Genomic DNA, 19,524 nt, shown 5'->3' on the forward strand with positions numbered 1-19,524 from the left:
AGTCTGGGGGTTAATTGAGTGCTACATTAAAGCAGTTAACCCATCGTCCATTACTCTCACACACACAGTCATGCATGGCGGTCGGTACTGGGCTGTGATGTCTTTATTCATATACCTGTACGTTGATTACACAGTATATACATCATTCTGTCAGAGCCCATTCACATTGATGTTGATCTGTTTTATTATGAATGTCTTGTTTCATTCAATAAATCCCAGTTATCTTGAGGAGCTTGATAAAGGTGTTGTGTTTGAAGGTTGAATTAGCATTTCAATAGATCATAACATGAAAGCGCGGGGGGGGGGGTTTCTTTTGTGCCGGTGACTTATGACATGACTGGACTGCAGAAACATTTCTGAGGCCTTTCAGTCAGACATTAAACTGAATATGAAAGTGACCTCATCCTTACATCAGCATTATAACAACTGCAATACACTGGAAAAAGGGGCCATTAAAAATACATGTTTGGCAACAATAGCAACGGCAGAATGTCAACTCGGTGCAGTGTGATTTTTCACGGGTGCTTGGTTCGTATAAGTGGAGTGACATTCTATTCTATCCCCCTCTATGTTTGCAGGACTCAGCTGTGTCGCGGAGAGCGGAGACTTAGCCAATATGACAGAGTGCCTGCGATGGGCTGGCCCCTTGCCCCCTCAGTTTAGAGAATGTCGGGTGTCTTGCAAGGATGACTGCACTCTAACTACATGGTCCAGGTTCTCCGACTGTACAGGATGTGGCACTTCCGCGAGTCGCCGGCGCTCGCTCACAGGTAAAGGCTATACCTTCATTCATATAAACATCCCTCAAGGCAGTGGCTTCACCTCTGGAAATGTCCTCTTAGCTCTCATGGCATCCTCTCGTTGCCATTAGAGCTTAACGTGCTGAAAAGTCCCTCATCTTGAAAGAAAATCCAACCGTAGTTCAGCTTTTTTTTTTTTCTCCGTAGCTCTGATACTGTAACTTGTGCCGTGTCCCTGCAGTGTTATATTATGTCTAAATGAGCTCTGTTGCTGTGTGTAATCTGTTATTTCAACGCAGATGGCAAAATCTGAATTACATGCTGTGGTTGCAGACCAGGCTGGATACTATCTGTCTTCATGAATATTTGATCTCATGCTAGAGGGGTCGTAGTAAACATACCCTGTCTCCTTCTATAATGCTTTTTAGAATCCCAGACATGAAATCAGCCATTGCTCAGCGGTGGATCTCTATGAGAACAATTTGTGCTCGTGTTCACTGTGTTCTAATGATCGCGATAAGTCTGTAGTTTTGACTCTTGTATGCCAACTTCAATATTGCGTCGGCGAAACCGATTCACACTAAACCCACCTAGATATTCTATAATCCGAATGGCATGGGGTTAAATAAATTGGCAGTTTACCAAGACCTCAGCTTAGATAAGCCACCGTGAGAAATATGACATAGCTAAGTCATCTGAAGTAGACTATGTCTCAAAGATTTCTTATATTTAGAGAGAAAAATGCAAATCATACACATCACACTTGTAAGTGTAGCGTAAATGTTTGTACAACCACATCAGCCCTGTTGCAAATACACAGACATCGGTGCCGCGCCTGTGAGCGTGCAAAGCACATGGACTGTAATTTTCCAGTTTTCACAATGAACGATGTTTGCAGAGTCCTGGATGTATAATTTTTTCCGTCGGCATATTTTAACAACCTGCCTCCCATCATACACTTATTCCCCATTACAACGACGTGTGCAAATTGAGGGCATGAAAAGAGTAAGAGGTGTAATATGAGCAGCCACACCTCGGCACTCTTCCTCCTCTCCCACTACACACAGACACACACACACGCGCGCAGAATGAGTCACTCGACTCACCAAAATCATTGGATTTGAACTGTAATACTCAGATGTCACCTCTGAATTTTAATGTATTCTCTGTGGTTCCCCTGCTGCTTCTAAATGTACGAGCATGAACATACAGTAAATGTGACTTTCAGTCTTATGGCAACATGGGAGTTCCCTCCCACAGTCTAAACATATGCAGATACTGAGATATTGCATTGCCGTACAGCCAGTGCTCCATTTTTCTTCTTTATATGTCGCTATACATGCTCCAGGCTGACCATAAGCAATAATAAAAGAAGCAGACTGCCAGTTATTCTCCTAACAAATCCAGATTTGACCCCTTCTTCACCCCGCAGTGTTTATGAGGTTCACCAAATTTATTGGTACAACCTGGTAACGGAGCGGTAAGGGGTGAATGTTGCTTTCCCAGGATGCTTTGTGGTATCACTCACGCTAAAGCTGAGCTCCCTCTACAGTAAGTGAACTGTATACGAGATTTTGCAGCCCCAGTGACATTCACTGTCTGTCATTGCGGTCCTTGGCACGTGGTTTGCATCTTTTAAAAACACTTTCAAATATCATATACAGTAAAGTATAACCTCTAACTTCGTGGTTCTCCAACTGTGGGTACGTGAGCTTTCTCTGGTGGTGCTTGGAGGAAAATCAGAAACACTATTTTTACTGTATATACCAGGGTATGTGATTGGAGTGGTGCTGAGGAGTGTTTAGAAAATGAAGCAAATAATTCTAATAAATGATCATTAGAGTCACCTTATCTCTCGCTCCATCTTAATCTAATTTCTGTATACCAGTGTGTGAATTATGTGAGGAAGAGGAGGAGGATGAGAGACCTCCTGTCAAAAGTCTGTACTTTTACGCCACTGTATTTTAACGTTGGTGATAGCGGTGTTACTTCGAGAATTTTCTCGGGTGGTATTTGGTATAAAAAGTTTGAGAACAGTGCTGAGGATATTTACTACATGTGATTATGCAGATGTCCTCTCACTAGTAGAGAAATTCATTATTGTTGTTTACCTGGTGAAGCAGCCCATGAATCTTTGTCTGCTTAATACCGAATCTTGAGAATATGTTCATCACTATTTCTTGCTTTTCCAACTGGAAACTGGAAAACAACTCCACGCTTAAGTCCGTAGAGAAAATCGATCGAAGTTGTAAATTTAAATGTGTCATTTTGTGAATTGTCATTTGTGATTGAAATCCTTTGTTTGACCATTTTTGTTCTATGGAATTTGCTGTAGGAGAAGCAGTGGCTTACATGAAATAAAGAAGCAAACGTCATAAGATATAATAGATTTGAACAGGAGAAGATTTTATTAGGTGAGCCTTTTCTGCACAAATATGCCCCTGCAGCTATGTTACCAGTGAGAGCGAGCATTTGCATCCCATCTCCCCAAAAAACCTGACTTGGGTTGAAGAAAAATCTTCAACAAGTCGCAGGATAAACATTTTACCCTCCTGTTTTTTGGCAAGAATTGCACCAGCACTTTGCTGAATGAGTATCCGCACACTGAGCTCTGTGAATGACGTCTGTCACAGATCAGAGGGCAGTGTTTTCGTGTAAGAGCTTAACTGTGGAAAAATGGTTTAGGTACACGACTGTGCTGTTACTGAGCTATTCACGAAGGGATTAGAGGGATTAAGCGTTTTAACGACCTCTTGTGTGTCATTTCAACCTGCTTTATAGAAACACTGCAGTTCTAATGGTCAGTTTATCTTCCACTACATTCATTTGATTTGATTTTACAATTTAAGTTTTGTCTTTTTCAACTCTATGGGTGTTTTATAATTTTCAAGAATCAAATGTAGTTTTATTCCATGTTTTAATTAATTGTGAAGCCCATTGCATTCATGTAATTCTGTGGTCAATGTCATCGAAGCTTCATCGATTCAATGAATGATTTAAATCAGTGTCAAGAAATCCACTCAAACTTCAAAGTAAGATGGAGGGAAAACAAAGCCAGCTGCGAGTGGGTAGTGGTATACTGTGGGATTTATTATACTCCCATTTCACAGTACATGGATTTAACATCAGGCAATATATGATCGGAGAGTTGGACTGCAATAGAATCGAGACTTGCTCTTTTATGACATGATTCCAAAATGTTTTATTGATTTCTATGTATTGTGCGATATAGATATTGTAGCTTGCAAAATAAGAAAAATGTGCGCATCAATATGGAGCCTAATTACATTACAAATTGTCCTGTCAACCACATTGGCACACGTTGTGTTACATGAAAGTCTTGTTGCGTGCCATTGTTTGCGATGATGCAGTATGCAACTTAGCTGTCATCGTCATTGTTGGGACACCTTTTTTAATTGGCCTTGAAAACGTTTCTGAAAATTTGACTCAAACTCAAACTTTGGTTTTGTGTCAGGGAGCCAGAAACAAATATTCATCTATCATTTTGGCAATCAGTAGGTGATAGTACAAACTAATAAAACTATTCATTTCAGATGAAAATGATCCAAAAAGTGCTTGTGATTATTTTTTCCATCTAGGCGAGTGGAGGACATTTCTCTGGAGAGTTGATATTCTCCATCTATTGACATCTTTTTCAAGGAAATCCATCCGTGGCCTTGTCGTCACACAAGTAAACTAAAAGTAGCTGTGCTGCTGTTGACTTTGTATTGTTTTAAACAGGACCTGTAGAGGTCAGGGTGGAAGTGTACCACTTCACACTTCTCTTCTCTTCAAACTCAGCATCTATTTCTTGTTGTTTTTTAAGCCCTTGAACAGTAAGCACTATCATCTGTGCAAACAGTGCTCTCATGACCATGCACCTCAGTGTAGAGGCAGAGGGGGAAGAAAAGACCACCGGCTTTAAAGGGACAAAGAATCGTAGTGTCATGGCTGCTAATGGAGCATCAGAACAACAAGCTGAATACAGTTCAGTGTGAAGTGTACTGGCGTGGTGTTAAAACAGGTCACATATTACAGAGCCAAATGGAGATTTCTCCATGTGTCTGAGTGCCAATGTTGTGCGATTGCAAGTAATGCAGTTGTCAAAGTTAAGTGATGTTGCTCTCACACTCTTCAATCAACCACCAGCAGTTGTGTAGATTGAACAGATTGTCTGTGGATTGCAGTGTGACAGCAGTGAGTTCACACTCGTGAGAAATGTTTGCAATCAGACCCACTTGAGAAACAGATGGGCTGTCACTTGGCACACAGGAGGATGAGGACACCCAGGATCCATGAAACAAATATGGGTGCACAAGTACAGCAATGCACTCACCAGGCTTCCTGTGTGTGTGTGTGTGAGAGGAGTGTGTGTGTGTGTGTGTGTGAGAGGAGTGTGCTTGACTCGCTCTCCATCTTGCTCAGGTTAAGGAATTGTTTAAGCACACAAACAGGACTTTTAATTTTGACTGTTACATAGTAGTCTCTACGACAGAGTATTAGGGCCAAACTGAAGAGAAAATAATATTAAATCTTTCGAGAATAAGGTTGTAATATTAAAAAGGCGTAATATTACGAGAAAAAACTTGTCATAATGTTATGAGGATACATTTGTAATATTTATATGTAATAAAAAAAGTCCTAATATTACGAGACAAAAGTTATGTTATGAGCATAAAGTCATAATATTCAAAAAGTCCTAATATCACGAGATTAAAGTCATAATACTTTGAGAACAAAGGCTTATTACAAGAAAAAGTTGTTATGTTATGAGAATAAAGTCGTAATATTACAAAAAGTCCTAATATTACGAGAAAAGTCACAATGTGACGAGAAAAAAGTCGGAAAACAAGCAGTTGGATTTCTGCACTATGCTGTAATGTACATAAAACAATGGACTGTATCACTGTTGCGTCAATTTACGGCAGCACATTTCTAGCTGTTGACACCAGACCAGCATATCTGTCTCATGTCGCAGGCGTCTCATGAGTAAGACGGTCAATCATGAGAGAGAGCAAATGGACAGCTCGACAGGTTGCATCTGTTACTCATTAAAAGTGATAGTGTATGGGAGGAACACATGCCTTTGAGCCACTACATTGTGTTCCTGCTCATGCTAAATTATTATTAGTAATATGAAGCATTGAAGCATATTGTTAGATAGTAATTATAATTATTTGATGCATATTGTGAAATGTATTGAGCTTACATACAAAATGGAGGGCTTACATAAATTCATAGCCTGAAACGAAATTTCACATTAGACAGAAAATGTGGAGCTTTTATTTGGGGATTTAATTAGATTTGAAAGGATACAAACATAAAAATGAATGACCTCCATTTATAAATATGATGTTTCCAGCATGGCGAAAATCATGTTTGATTTTTCATAAGCCTTTTACTGCTTAAACGCACTTGTTGTCTGTTGTGGTTTTTAAGGTTAAAAAAAAAAAAAAATGTTGTAGCGCAGAGACAATGGGATGCCAAAAAGCTTTCTGGCAAATATATTGAATTAAGTAACATAAAATGAGATGAAGTAGACTGAAGGAAATTGGATATACGAAAAAACAAATTAACAAAACAAGACCTGAAGTGAACATCTGCGACAAATGGTAGATTACAGCCTTATATTGTTTGGCCATTTCTCCATGATTGTCAGCCCCTTGAATCAAAGACCGTCTATTCCACATTGATCATTAATAATAAACTCCAGCCACTGTCTGCCGGTGAGGAGTCCTGGATAAAGTAAAAACACAACTTTGTTTCACTGCCATCTGCACAGTATAAAAATGGTGCATGTGCACAGAGGTGACACAAACATTAAATTGAGTTGCATAATAACAAGATTCCCACATAATTAAATGTCTCTATATTACGTAGAAGAACAAAGAGGCAGTTGTAACCTTCAGAGCTTAGATTTGCGGGAACAACACGGGCATTAAGTGTGCACCAAAATCAATCAATAAATAAAGGAAGTTTAAGATTACTATTGCATTTGGCCATAATCATTCCCTGGGCCTCTTGAGTGCATTTTACACAAGGAAAATGGTTTCATTGCCACTGTTCATGGAGCAGTTTTGACTGATTGGCTGTGTCACCATAAAAATGAAGTCAAGCTATTTTGACATTATTTTAGTTATTATTATTATTCCCTACTTGGAACAGCTATTGTTCACGTGTGGACAACACGCCTTAGAAGTGAAACGATGACACAATTTGTGATTTGATTTCTTCATTAATGTACGACTAGGTTTCATAACATGTGATTGTCTGATACAGTATTTTCACTGTGGGCTAGTCATTTCTCCACTGCGTGTTTCCGGGGGCTCAAATGTGTGGGGATGAGTGATGAAATAACAAGCCAGTTTATAAACCAGTGCAGTGCCTCGAGTTGTTGACGGTCAAGACTGTTGCAATTGCTTGCATAAATTATAGAAACAGTGTTGCCTGCCATTTGTTTTTAGTTGGATGTCATGTTTGCAAGCACGGGAGGAACATTTCCACGGTGAGATAGTGATTTCAGGAAAACATGCACAAACAACAAACACATACAAAACGAATCCAGGAAGTTGCATGTGGATTATGTGACACTTGTAAGCTGTAAGCAGTTTAAAGCTGCTAATGAAGTTTTCTCACCTCGTGGCACTGTAAGATGTTGTGAATGATCATGAATAAATTCCCTAAATGGCTCTGTGTAATGTCCTCCTTTATTCATATTTGATTGGAGCTCCTTATCATCATAACAATAAAACTATTTCGGCATTCAGCAGCTCGTGCGTCCACTGCAACACGGGGGGGTGTAAAGGTTTCACACACCAAATGCATATTAACTGTATGTCGCTTTGTCCCTCTTCCGTCTCAGGTCGCAGCAAAAAGAAGGAGCACTGCTTGAATGAGGAGTTGTATCCGCTGGAGGAAACGGAGGCTTGTCCTTGTGATGAGTTTTTGTCCCAGCCCTATGGGAACTGGTCTGCTTGCGTCCTCCCTGATCCATCTGTCTCAGGCTTCATGCAAGGCTGGATGAGCCAGCGGGAGGTAAAGGAGTGTGGCCAAGGTCTGCGCTACAGAGCTGTGGCTTGCATTAGCCAACAGGGACACCTGGTCGACCCTGCGCTCTGCACAGACTCAGGTAGAATTTGCAGACGTCTTTTTATTGATTTTTTTTCCTGCCTCAAACGTGTGTGTGTGTTTGTGTTAGCCAATGTTATAGTGAAAACAGATTCTTTTAAATGTGGTTTGCTTTAAGAAATCAACGGTGATTAACAGTGGTCAGACAGATAGATACATAAATAATACATAGATAGATAGAGTGGTTTTTGAAAAGGTACATGTCCATAGATGATATTTTGTTAAGTTAATAACCCAACATATGTTTATTTTTGCTACAGTTTTCACCCATAAACTGTCGTGGCATGTAGGAACAACACTAAAACAAATGGCAGATGCCCTTGAAGGAAGTTAAAATAGTTGCACATTTACAACAGATTTATTGTTCAGACTAAAGAAACAGCCAATATTTATAAAAATTGCAGGACAATTCTTCAGCTGGTGGTTATTTGAAATGTCTATGTGCCGCCACTGTCTTACTTCTCTTTATATTTCTGTCTAGTGTGAAAGGAAATTAGATCAATACGGTGATAATAAAGTTATCTAAGACAACAAAGAATCAAAACTCTTTCACCAAGCCATGTTGGCACCACATAGGAGCGAGACGGTCATTAGTCCGATCATTAGTTCTCTGGTGGAGTGTTGGCCAGTGGCACGTCTGTCTGACATTATTAATGTGACTCAAACTGCAGCCGCTGATGGAGTCTTAAATCAGACCCTCCCCTTCTTGTCTGTCAATGTCCAATTTCAGGGTACATGGTGGAGATTTGCCACATTCCCTGTCCTTTAGACTGTAAGCTCAGTGACTGGTCACCGTGGTCGGCCTGCAGTGCGTCCTGTGACAGTGGGCTCAAAATCAGGTCCAAGTGGCTCAGAGAGAAAGCTTTTAATGGCGGACGTCCATGCCCCAAGCTGGATCTGAAAAACCAGGTAAGGCCCACACCGGTGGCATTTTTATTTATTTTTTTTGATAAACAACCACCTCCACAGCTCAAGAGGGAGACAAATAATGGAAGGTAATTGTTTTCAGAGTCTTCATCAGTTTGTTTTTCAAGTGAAAATGAAATGTTTAGGCCCAACACTTGTCGCACAGTTTATAAACAGCAGAATAATGTATTTCATTTTTTTCATACCGAGACGGAGCGAATACAGCACTCATGTTTTAGCTCATCATTTGTCCACGTTGTTCTCGAGTCAAGAATGCCGAATAGCACAATCTATATTCTGTTTACCGCTCAGTACGTGTAGTAGGTTTGCCATTTTTGGAATGAGTATTAGTTTGCTGAATTTTAATAGTGTCCATTGTGCACCGTGCTCTCACAGACTTACAGAATTGTCTTATTAGGAAGATGCATGCAGACGTTTTATGCATCTCAATGATTTTTTTTCCCTCATCTTGAGTTTGTTTTTTTTTTGGAATATATTTTCCTCTTGCCCCGGTTGTGGCTGTAGGCCATACTGTGGCTAAAATACACACTGGGCAATGATGAGGGTTGTTACCCATCAGCCAGTCGGACACTTTGGTGGCCTGTCCCTTTGTTGTTGTTTTTTTTTTTTTGGTTACTTCAGTTCGACCAAATAATTGGCCTTGTGAAACATACCCTTTTCTTGCCCGTGCTTCGTAATACATGGAGCGGTGGGAGGCAGGAGAGGGTTAAGTGGACAGATGGGAGCTGTTGAGTTTGTATCCGTAGCTCTGAATATTTTGTGACAGCATGTCTCTCACGGGGTCATCATTTCAAGAGACTCTTTTTATGGATGCTGCCGGGATGCTTGAATGGGCTTGAAAGGACACTTTGGTTAGTAGAGGTCAGTATGGAGATGAGGTGCGATTGCGTGAAAGGTAGTCCACCGCGCTCGAGTGGACATTTGTGTACAGATGGTTAACTGCCCACTAACAAGGTCTATATGGCCTCTGTTGTAATGCGCTCTAATATCCCTCGCCAGTGAAACTGGAGCGTTCTCTGCCTTTGTGGCTTTATCCTGAGGGTGGACTAAGGTGTGTTATTAATATTATCATATTGGCCATTCAAAGTGAAGCACATCTGTGGGCGTAAAGATGCTCTGACCTCTTCTGTGCTTCAATAGTAGGTCAGGTTACTCATCCACAAGAGCGGCTTTTGTCTTAAGGCGGTGTAGCTCACTGCTCTGCTGTCATATTTGCATTTTCTTCTCAGTAATCCATGATGTGTCTTCTAGGTATATTGTATGTACTATAGGACTCGCTGTATCTTAAAGGCTGGACCTCCTGTCCAACAAACGCTCGCTCTCTTATCACCCACTTTGAACTACTCTCTGTAGCCAAAGTCTGGCCTCACTTCCACCGGCAGATGTTCGCCCTCAAGCTGTGACCAGAAGTGACTGGCTTGACAGAGATTAAATGTACAGTGCACCACAACTCATCCTCTCCTCACATGGTTGAGTGAGCATGAGAAATAGAGACAGAATGAAAGAGAGAGAGAGAGGCAGGCTATGAAAAAGTATAGAACAGGAAATGAACTGCAAAGTAAACTTAACACGTGCTGAGGGGCCGAGGGAAGATGTGATCAAGGCTAGGTTGTAATCACGATTAATAATTTACACCTCACAGACAATCTGACATTGTGGATCTGTTGGCCATACTCACAGACTAGTTTCCTTTCCAGTCGTTTTTGTGAGGCAAGTAGTGGCTGTAATAGGAGTGATGTGATGGCTTGCAAAAAAGGTAAAAAGTAAAAAGTAAGTAAAAAAAAAAAGGCTTGGAAATCATTTATACGGCAGCTTAGGGTTTAGACGCACTGCAGTGCCAGATGCTCTTTCTTTATCTCCATGTTTCCATGACAAACCACTGTGAAGCTATGTTCTTCTTTCCAGTAATGTACAGAATTAAGCTTAACCCTCTTAATTTAAGCAGAGCAATTCTGCATGTAACCATCTAGTGGTCTCTGATCTCAGTCTATATTCTCCACTAACTCCTTAAGATACAGTTTGAGTTTCAAAGATATTCTACAAAAGGGTTTTTATTCACACAGGCAAAAAAAGATGAAAGAATAAATAAACCCTGCTTTTGTCTCTTAAATCAAGATCTATCATTTCAGAACACAGTTATAGGCCTTTAGTGGAATATCAAACTTATCCTATTTTCACGAATATAATATATCCAAACTAAACTGGTGGTCTCCCTCAAATGTGTTATCTTAACTCTCCGAATGCGCCGCCTTATATGAATAAATTGTTATGATAGGGACACATTTAGATGACGCTGCTCTCCCCTCGATGGGAGAATATTTAAGTTCACCTTTCCTTCTGCTGATAAGACTTTGTAAGCTGCAAAAACACCAAATGAAATGGCTTTATTTTTTTACATCCAGGCTTAAATATGTGCAGGTAGAGTTTATATAAATACCCACATACTGTATACCCATATGCTGATAAACTGGACCCTTACACACTTATTATGCAGTGTACTTGACAGTGTCCATGTCCGGGACACGAGATGTCCAGAGACGCTCACACATGTCAAAGCACCGCTCCAAGGGAACCCGCACAAATTTGATCTATAATTACAGGAGACATTTGAATTTCATCATTTCGCCCACGTTTTCGCTGCCAAAGTGCTGAGATATAGAAGAGTATATGAATTATTTCCATAAAGGCAACACAATTGTCTGCTAGCTTCTGTGCCAGTCAGATAGTTATTTTCCATTATGTGAACGCCTGGGGCATCCACTCCATCCTCACAAGCCCTGTCCTACTGAGAAACGTCCGTCCTGTCCATCTCCAACACTCGTGTGTGTGTGTGAGTGTAGCGGGAGGTTTGTGTGTGTGAGACACATCGGCAGTGTGGACACTGAGGAAATATCCACATTGTTAAATATTGTATATTCACCACATTACTGCCATTAATACCGAGCTGTTTTTATTGCCTCACTTATCTTTATTGAGGTTGCTCTTGCGGCTGCGTGTTTTGTTTGGCGCTCGGAGCAAGTCCTGACGAGCCATTGAAATTATATTAATCTCAGATTATCAGGATAAACACGTGGCCAGAATGATCTATCTCATAGTAATGTAATGACAGCGTTACCTTTCGTTTCGATTGCATGATTTGAGCCGTTTCATCAAATGAGTCTCTGTGTAACTTCGTTGTCACCTCATTACAGTAGAATCGCGTCGTTCTGCACATAGTGACTCGAGGCTGTGTGTGATGTTGGAGCCTTGAGGCTGTTGTAAGTGCACGGAACTTGTTTGTGGAATACGCTCTTCCGCCGTGAGGCTGTGAGTTTCTTTTGTGTGGATGTTGTGGAGGCCATACGCCTAAATCTAAAGAATGTATTTCAGTGTTAGAATAAAGTAGTTTCAGGTTTTTCTGAGTTCGTCAGGTTGTTTGGTGTTTATCTGCGGGATCACACAAAACACTGCACATGAACCCGTTGAATCTTGCTGTAGATCAGGTTCCTGAGTTCCTCTAACATTGCAGCCTACGTGGCTTTCTTTTAATTTGTCTTGTTTTTTTTACGAATGTGCCCCACTACATGATACTATACCTTTAAAATACCTCTTTTTAATCGCCACATGAGAGACACAGAAGTGATACTATTCACTGGAAATATGAAGCACTTGCATTTTCAAGTTATACATGACTGTTGAACGCAGATGTTGTGTTTCGACGCGACCAGTGTTGGGCACCGTTAGTGATGCCATACATTAAACAAACACCAGGGTATCAGCTGCTTAATGGCAAGCCTTCAGGCAGACACATCCAACCCGACATAACATTCTCTGATGCACAAATGCATTATACTTTTATTTTTTTGCAAACAAGCAAAAGTTTTGCTCTCTTTTTTCCTCACTACTGTTCATCTAAAACAGTCTTTAATCAACTTTATCTTATTAAAATTAAAATGCAGAGACATTCACAAGAAATACACTGTGCTTTCCTGTTCTTGTATCAATAATTAAGCCCATGAGTTGAGCACTCTTATTTGCTCTTTATCCACTCTTCTTGATATCAAAGAAATGTTGTCCGCCCCAAGCCCAGAGTATTGATCTTGAAATTTGAGTAATAATTTGAGCCTTATAATTATTAAATCTTCTGCTGCACCGATGCCTCTTAGCATTACGCGGTGTGATAAATGGATGTATTATGTATTACTTGAGTTTGATAAAGATCATACGGTATTATTGTTGAGGAATGGCCACTTTAGACCACCCCCACACACACACACCTTGTGGATCTCTAAACATGGAACATTTTTATTCAGGCTTGTGTGACGCATTGCATGACTACACCAACAACCAGCTGCACCATTCTCAAAGCAGATGTATGTAGTTTAAGCACCAATGTGCATAAATAGCTTAGTGTTTTCCTCAGGAACTATCGATACGCTGCATCTCGCACAAGAGAAGCAAGTGTAAGGACACAAGCTTGTTTTACACTCACTGCAGCACATGTGACACATGGATTTGTGCACCAGAATTGACTTTATCTCACATTGGGGTGTAAGGGCTCCAAAAGTTGTCGCGGCGCAGCATTGTGCACCTCTGAAATTTTGTAAGAATGGATGCATCTGAGGGAAAACTGCCAGTGCCATTTATCTTAATAAGTGGCTCTATGAACCACAGAGACAATCGCATTGGTTCTGGAGTCTTGGAGAGGGTATTTTGTGGCTTGGTAACAAAGCAACACAGGAGAGAAGTCACGTGTAAGCTGTATCAAACAGTGTGTGAGACACAGAGGTGTAATTAGGTTACAATGTTAACAATAAAGAGTGATTTGCTGTATCTATTCTCATGTAATCACTACATGTATGTGCATCGGCAGATGTCATCTGGTTACCTTTCAGTCACCTAGTGGTTTGGGAGCATATTGACGTGCATTTCTCTGTGGCTGCTGCTCGAACTGTCTGTGTACTTCCATAGCCACGGTGCCTTGCACGAGTTTAAACAAGGCTTAAGGCAGAATGCAAGGATCCTGAACATGTCTTGCTTAGCTCTGAAGCAGCATTAACTATCTCCTACGATGTGGTCCACTGGGGCAGTGGCATTTGGACAAAGGGAAGAAGAAAACAAATATGCGACACAAACTAATGAGGGAGCTTAGTTTTGTCCTAGGGTGCCTTTTTTTTCCTGTCTCCCCAGTGTGTGAGGATGGAGCAATGACGGCCAAACTGTTATGTGCTCCCCCTGGAGTATGTGAAAGAAGCAATGCACCTCCTCCCTCCCTATTTGGAGGCTCCCTCAGTGGACCACAGTGACACCTGATTGCTAAGACAGCCATAGCATCCAGGTGTTTTTACTTTTAACTATTTTTTTTTTTTGTCCAATTCCATTCACAGCTTGTCTTTCAACATCTGGTGCTGTTCTCCACCTCACTAAGCATTATCATTATCTGCTGCTAATTGTATGCAGCACAGCTGCTGCTCAGCAATAATATGAGCCACTTTTCTTATTGCCTTATTCAAGAGCAATTCGATTTTACAGCACGCAGGTCAAGTTCTGTTCAAACACTTTTTCACCTGTTGTTGTGGTGTTCTCTTTTCCTCTGCCTAATGTGTTTTAAAATGTAGCCGAGATTGGTTTAGCTCCTTATAGACTAATCGTTTTAAGCACCGCGATGGACTTCTTCATTTCATCTGTAAATTAAGAGTGGATTCATTCTTTTTGACAGCTGTTTATATATCATATACAGTATAGGTTGGAAGGTAGGGTGAGCAAAATAACATTTAACGACTAAACTAAAAATTAGGTTTCATTTGCTTTGTATTATAAGAGAAAACTGCCCTATTTTTCCTCTTATAATACAAAGAGAATGGCCAAGAGAAAAAGAATAAGAGCTTGTAAGCGAATTCAAATACCAGGATGGGTCATGGGCTGGGGCATCCAATCCACCATTACTCCCTGGGCACACAAAAGTGCTGCCCACTGCTCCTGAGTCCAGCTTGTGTGTGTGTGTGCATTCCCTACTGATATGTAAAAAGAATGGGTTAAATGCAGGTCAAATTGTACTATCACTGATTGGTGTGTGTGCAATAAACTAATTCTAATTCTAGGTTTTTTTGCTGAGAATATTTCTGTTCATACTCTGGCATCCATAAAATAGCAACGGCATAGTTCCCAACATTTAAACATCTACTGTATATCAAACACACACACACATACAGTGCTTAACACCATTTATTAGACCTTTTTCTACCCAAACTAAGGAATAATAATAATGTGGTGCTTCACTATTTTTTCAGTTTTCTGTCGAACATTTAATTTGGAAATTCATAGATAATAATAATTATATTTTAACATTAAAAATATTATTTTGGGTTGAAGAGCTTCTACATACTTGTGTATTAACCATTACAGCAACATAAATAGGTTATTTTGATATTTACCAACGCTGTTCATTTAGGGCGGCTGTGGCTTTGGGTGGTGGTCTAATATATTTGTTAAGCACACACACACACACACCCATATATGGTCACAGAATCTACAGAATGGCTGAATGCTTACTATCAGAAAGAGATAAGAGAGAAAAGAGAAGCCTTCACTTTTACCTCACTGCACCCAGTGCCAAACTGGTCTTTCTGCTTCATTAAAACAAAAGGCTTTAGGAGCCAACTGTTGATGAAAGTACCTTGGGTCAATCAGGTATAATTATCATACAGCAGTGCTTGGGCATGTGTTTTTCCCCCTGCAGGCCCAGCCCAAAATGTGAGGTGGTTCTCTGCATTTTAAAGCGTGCACATTGTAGAGGAAGTGGAAAGTGCCGTCACCCAGAAAGGCTTCAATTTGGAGCCTCTGGCCACCCAGATGGTTCCCAGCATTTACTTCAGATACAAAGGTTAATCATAGCTTCTGTCTGCTAATTAGAAACACAAATTGTACTGAATGGCTGAGTGAATATTATATACACGTTTATCATTTGAAAACGTGGCCGTTTTTCAACTCAAGGTTGTTTGAACTCAATTGCCGTGAGCTTGTGACCCACTAACCTGGAATCCACTCATCAATTTCTTAGTGTTTGCGCAACATTCCTCGAATCGAATATTCATCATTTCGCAGTTGTAAGTTCACTGTGAAATGTAGCCGTCGCGTATTGCAAGTGAACAATACTCCTCCTCCTTCTAAAACGGAGTCATTGTTATTCAACAGCTGGTTTCTCGTTACACTGACCATAATGAAATGTGGATAGACTACAGATGCAATTAAGCACAAAAAAGTTAACAGGACTTAATAAATGAAACAGGTGTTTATTCGTATTTTTCCTTGAATTAAAAACCGGGTCGTGCACAGTACTCATTTGACCCATGACATGTATATATTACGCGATATGTGAGCTCTTAAAACATTCGTTTTTTTTAATGAATGTGTGCAAAGACCTTTGACCAGAGTGATTATTACTGGAGGGTCTGATCCGTGCCCACTGCCCTCATAGATTACAGAGTAAATGAGAAAAGAGGATTCTTTATTTAAGAATTCGGAATGGAACCTGATGGCCAAATAATTTGAGCAATTATGGAGCGCTGTGCCATTTCCCTGCTATAGAGAAAGCACAGCAGTTGGTCCAAGAAAGATGTTGGATATCAATCTTCTTAGACTAGACCATGAGAGAAGAGAAGAGGAAGATATTATAAAATGTAAACGAGATCACAGAAGTAATTGTGGTCAAGTGTGGATGACTTGCAAACAAAAAAATCCTAAATTATAGACAGTAAAATTCCCCAAAACAATCAGTGTGGGCCAAATGTAAACATTCTGCATAACCCCAGTCATAAAAAATAAATATAAATCAAGATATAAGTAATAGTAATAGCAACTACACCTGCGGGGATAACCAGTACATGAGTAACAACACGAAACCAAACTATAATAATAAATAGAACACCATTTCATACAAAACATGAGGTTAGATTTAACGCACATTTTAGTCGAAAACGCAGCCGTGTTTCAAATAGACAGTGAATTGATTTCATAATCAAACAGGAAATAAAGCGGAAACGTCGAATGGAAATATGAAATATGTGGGTGATGTTATCAGCGAGATCAGTCTGCGTGTGTGGATGTGTGACATGGGTGAGGTGTTGATGGTGCAAGAATCAAACCGTCTGTGCTGGCAGGTTGAGAGAGAGACAGGGAGAGTCTGACAGATGGACATTTCTTATAGGACGGAGGAGACTGGGCCCATGTGTTTCCAACCAACTAAAACATTTACAAACACTAAAAAGAATGACCACAAAGCTACTATAATGTTATGGTTGAGATACTTGACATGTGGTTATACATTTCCGGTAGGAATGCACTCCCTGTTGTTTTATTGTTTGTCTAATTTATGTATTTGGGTACAATGCATCCACATCTACATGACAACATATTTCACCAGTGCTCTGCTCTAATTGTTTCTACTGACAGAGTCTTGGTCCCCTCAGGAATAATCTATGCTATTCTCTCGGTGTAAATCATCAGAAAGTGGAGGGGGTCACTGTGGCAGTTTCTATAGTGCTGACCCAGAGTTACTCGCAGAAATGTGTCCTTATTATGTTGTTCTGATTTCTATTTCTTTTCGATTAAAAGCTACTTTCCTGTGGTTCCTGCTTTTTTTCACAGTCAACACACATTTTTTTGCTAAACGTTTCAGGCTTCGGGGCAGCGCTTCCTCTTATCCTCTCCTCAGTCGAATAATTTACAGCGGCATGGACTTCAGTTTTCAGGATGGACATTTTCTATCAGTATTGTCTTCTTTTGTGTAGCTCAGGCACATACAGTTGTCCTACTACAATGTGTAAGGCAGTCATAAAGATGCGTTATGTGTTAGAAGTCACGATCACGTGGGAATCGATTCCACTGTTTCTAACTCTTGTTTACTGTGTGTGTGTGTGTGTATGCAGTGTTGTGATGTGACAAAGTACAAAATTCACGTATCTGTACTTTGCTTTGTTATTTATATTTCTAGCAACTTTTACTTTTCCTCCCCTACATTTCCCCTAACTATCTTTGTTACTAGCAATTAACTTTAGAGGAAGAAGAGTTGGTAATGGTCTGTATTTATATAGCGCTTTTCTAGTCTGGATGAGCTGCTTTACACTATAGTTTTGCCATTCACACAACTTTCATACCCATTCTAACAGGAATTGAACCCACAGCTTTCACTTGAAAGACAACTTGCCATACCACTGAGCTACCATGGCTTAATCATTACTCTTAATTTAATTTTATTTTTTAATACTTTTACTTTTACTTTCTAAAATTTAAGTTCAGCAAATGTCATATACTTAGACTTTTACTTAAGTAATTTTATAAAAAAAAAAAGTGACTTCAACTTCTACCAAAGCCAATTTCTGGTAAGATACTTGTACTTTTACTCAAGTATCCTTTTTAGTTACTTCATACAAGACTGCACTTGACTATAATTACTAGTGTATTTGCTTACATATTTACTGTGGTGTCTGTAATGTTTTTATAATGGCTAAAATAGGGACACTTGTTGTCGTCTTTGTTATGATGCCCGCTGCAGATTGAAACATTTCCCTCAGGGTAATAAGAAAGTTAAAGTTGAAGTCAAAGATAAGGTTGAGAGGCTCAGATGTATTTCTTGTCAGGCTTAATGCTGATCTGTGAATGACGTGATGTACATGACCTTGAATGAATAATGCATCTTTCTTTGTATGAAATTCAAACGACAGGCTCACTCATTTACATTGACACTATCCAAAAGAGTCATCCAACCTTCTAAATCAAAAATCAAGTGTAAGACCGATAAGCTAGTATCCCTTTTAGGTACTTTATACAGGACGTGGCTGCAGGAGGCTGTGTGGACATATTTTGATTAAAAAATGTCTCTGTGAAGACATTTTTTGAAGACATCCTCACAACTTTAAAGGGCTTTTGGAGGGTTTAGACTTGTTTTTTGTTAGATTAAGGTTTAGGCTGGGGTTAGGTTAGGGTTAATGTTAGGCATTAAGTTGTGATGGTTAAGGTTAGTGTAAGGCAATCGGGATTGTGTGTATGTGTGTCCACACAAACAATGCTGTACAACAATGTGTGTGTGTGCGTGCATGTGTCCGTCTGTCTGCTTTGTCTTTACCGTATGTGTATGCACATGCATCATTGCATAGGCACATAAAGTATTTATGCATGTGCATTAAGCCTCATCATGTTTTTTGGATGAAAGCCATAACCATTATTACTCAGAGTGGATGAAATATATTAACAGCGGCGCCATTTGCTTTCCATGTCACACGACTATATATATATGGCGACTTTAGCTCACACATATTTCCCCCCATTAATCTGAGACTTTTATGATCATTAACTATTGCCTTGTAACCAGAAATGAAGATGAGTTTGCTCCGAGCCAAAGCTTTTAATCCCACGCTGATTTGCAGTGTCGTGAACCAATGAGAAATGATGGAGATTAGAACAGTGTACATGGACACGTATTCTTGTGACGACCATTTGTTTGCCGCATAATGCTTATACTATTAGGCTAAAAAGAAATGTTACTGTAGGGATGTTGTTGTGAAGACTCAGGACAGCATATTAAAATGACTTGTCACCAATAACAATTACTTTCAGTAGCCGTGTTTCGACACAGAGCACACAGTACAGGGTCTCTGAGCATATGCTCATCCATGGTGACGTCCCTCTCGCCGTCTCCAGACAAATCACTTCCTGCGAGTTACCTTTCGCTGCGGGGTTGGACATTGCACAG

General features: G+C 40.0%; 1 protein-coding gene across 2 annotated transcripts in view; it reads left to right on the top strand.

The window, feature by feature from the left end:
* thsd7ba (thrombospondin, type I, domain containing 7Ba) overlaps positions 1-19,524 on the top strand; it is a 164,762-nt gene that overhangs the window by 121,751 nt on the left and 23,487 nt on the right. For both annotated transcript variants that reach the window (XM_058622672.1, XM_058622671.1), the window contains exons 14-16: positions 579-770; positions 7,603-7,869; positions 8,599-8,777. In XM_058622672.1, the coding sequence (XP_058478655.1) occupies positions 579-770; positions 7,603-7,869; positions 8,599-8,777 (638 nt within the window). The remainder of the gene's footprint in view (positions 1-578; positions 771-7,602; positions 7,870-8,598; positions 8,778-19,524) is intronic.

This window comes from Solea solea, chromosome 2, assembly GCF_958295425.1.
Source record: "Solea solea chromosome 2, fSolSol10.1, whole genome shotgun sequence".
NCBI classification, from domain to species: Eukaryota; Metazoa; Chordata; class Actinopteri; order Pleuronectiformes; family Soleidae; genus Solea; species Solea solea.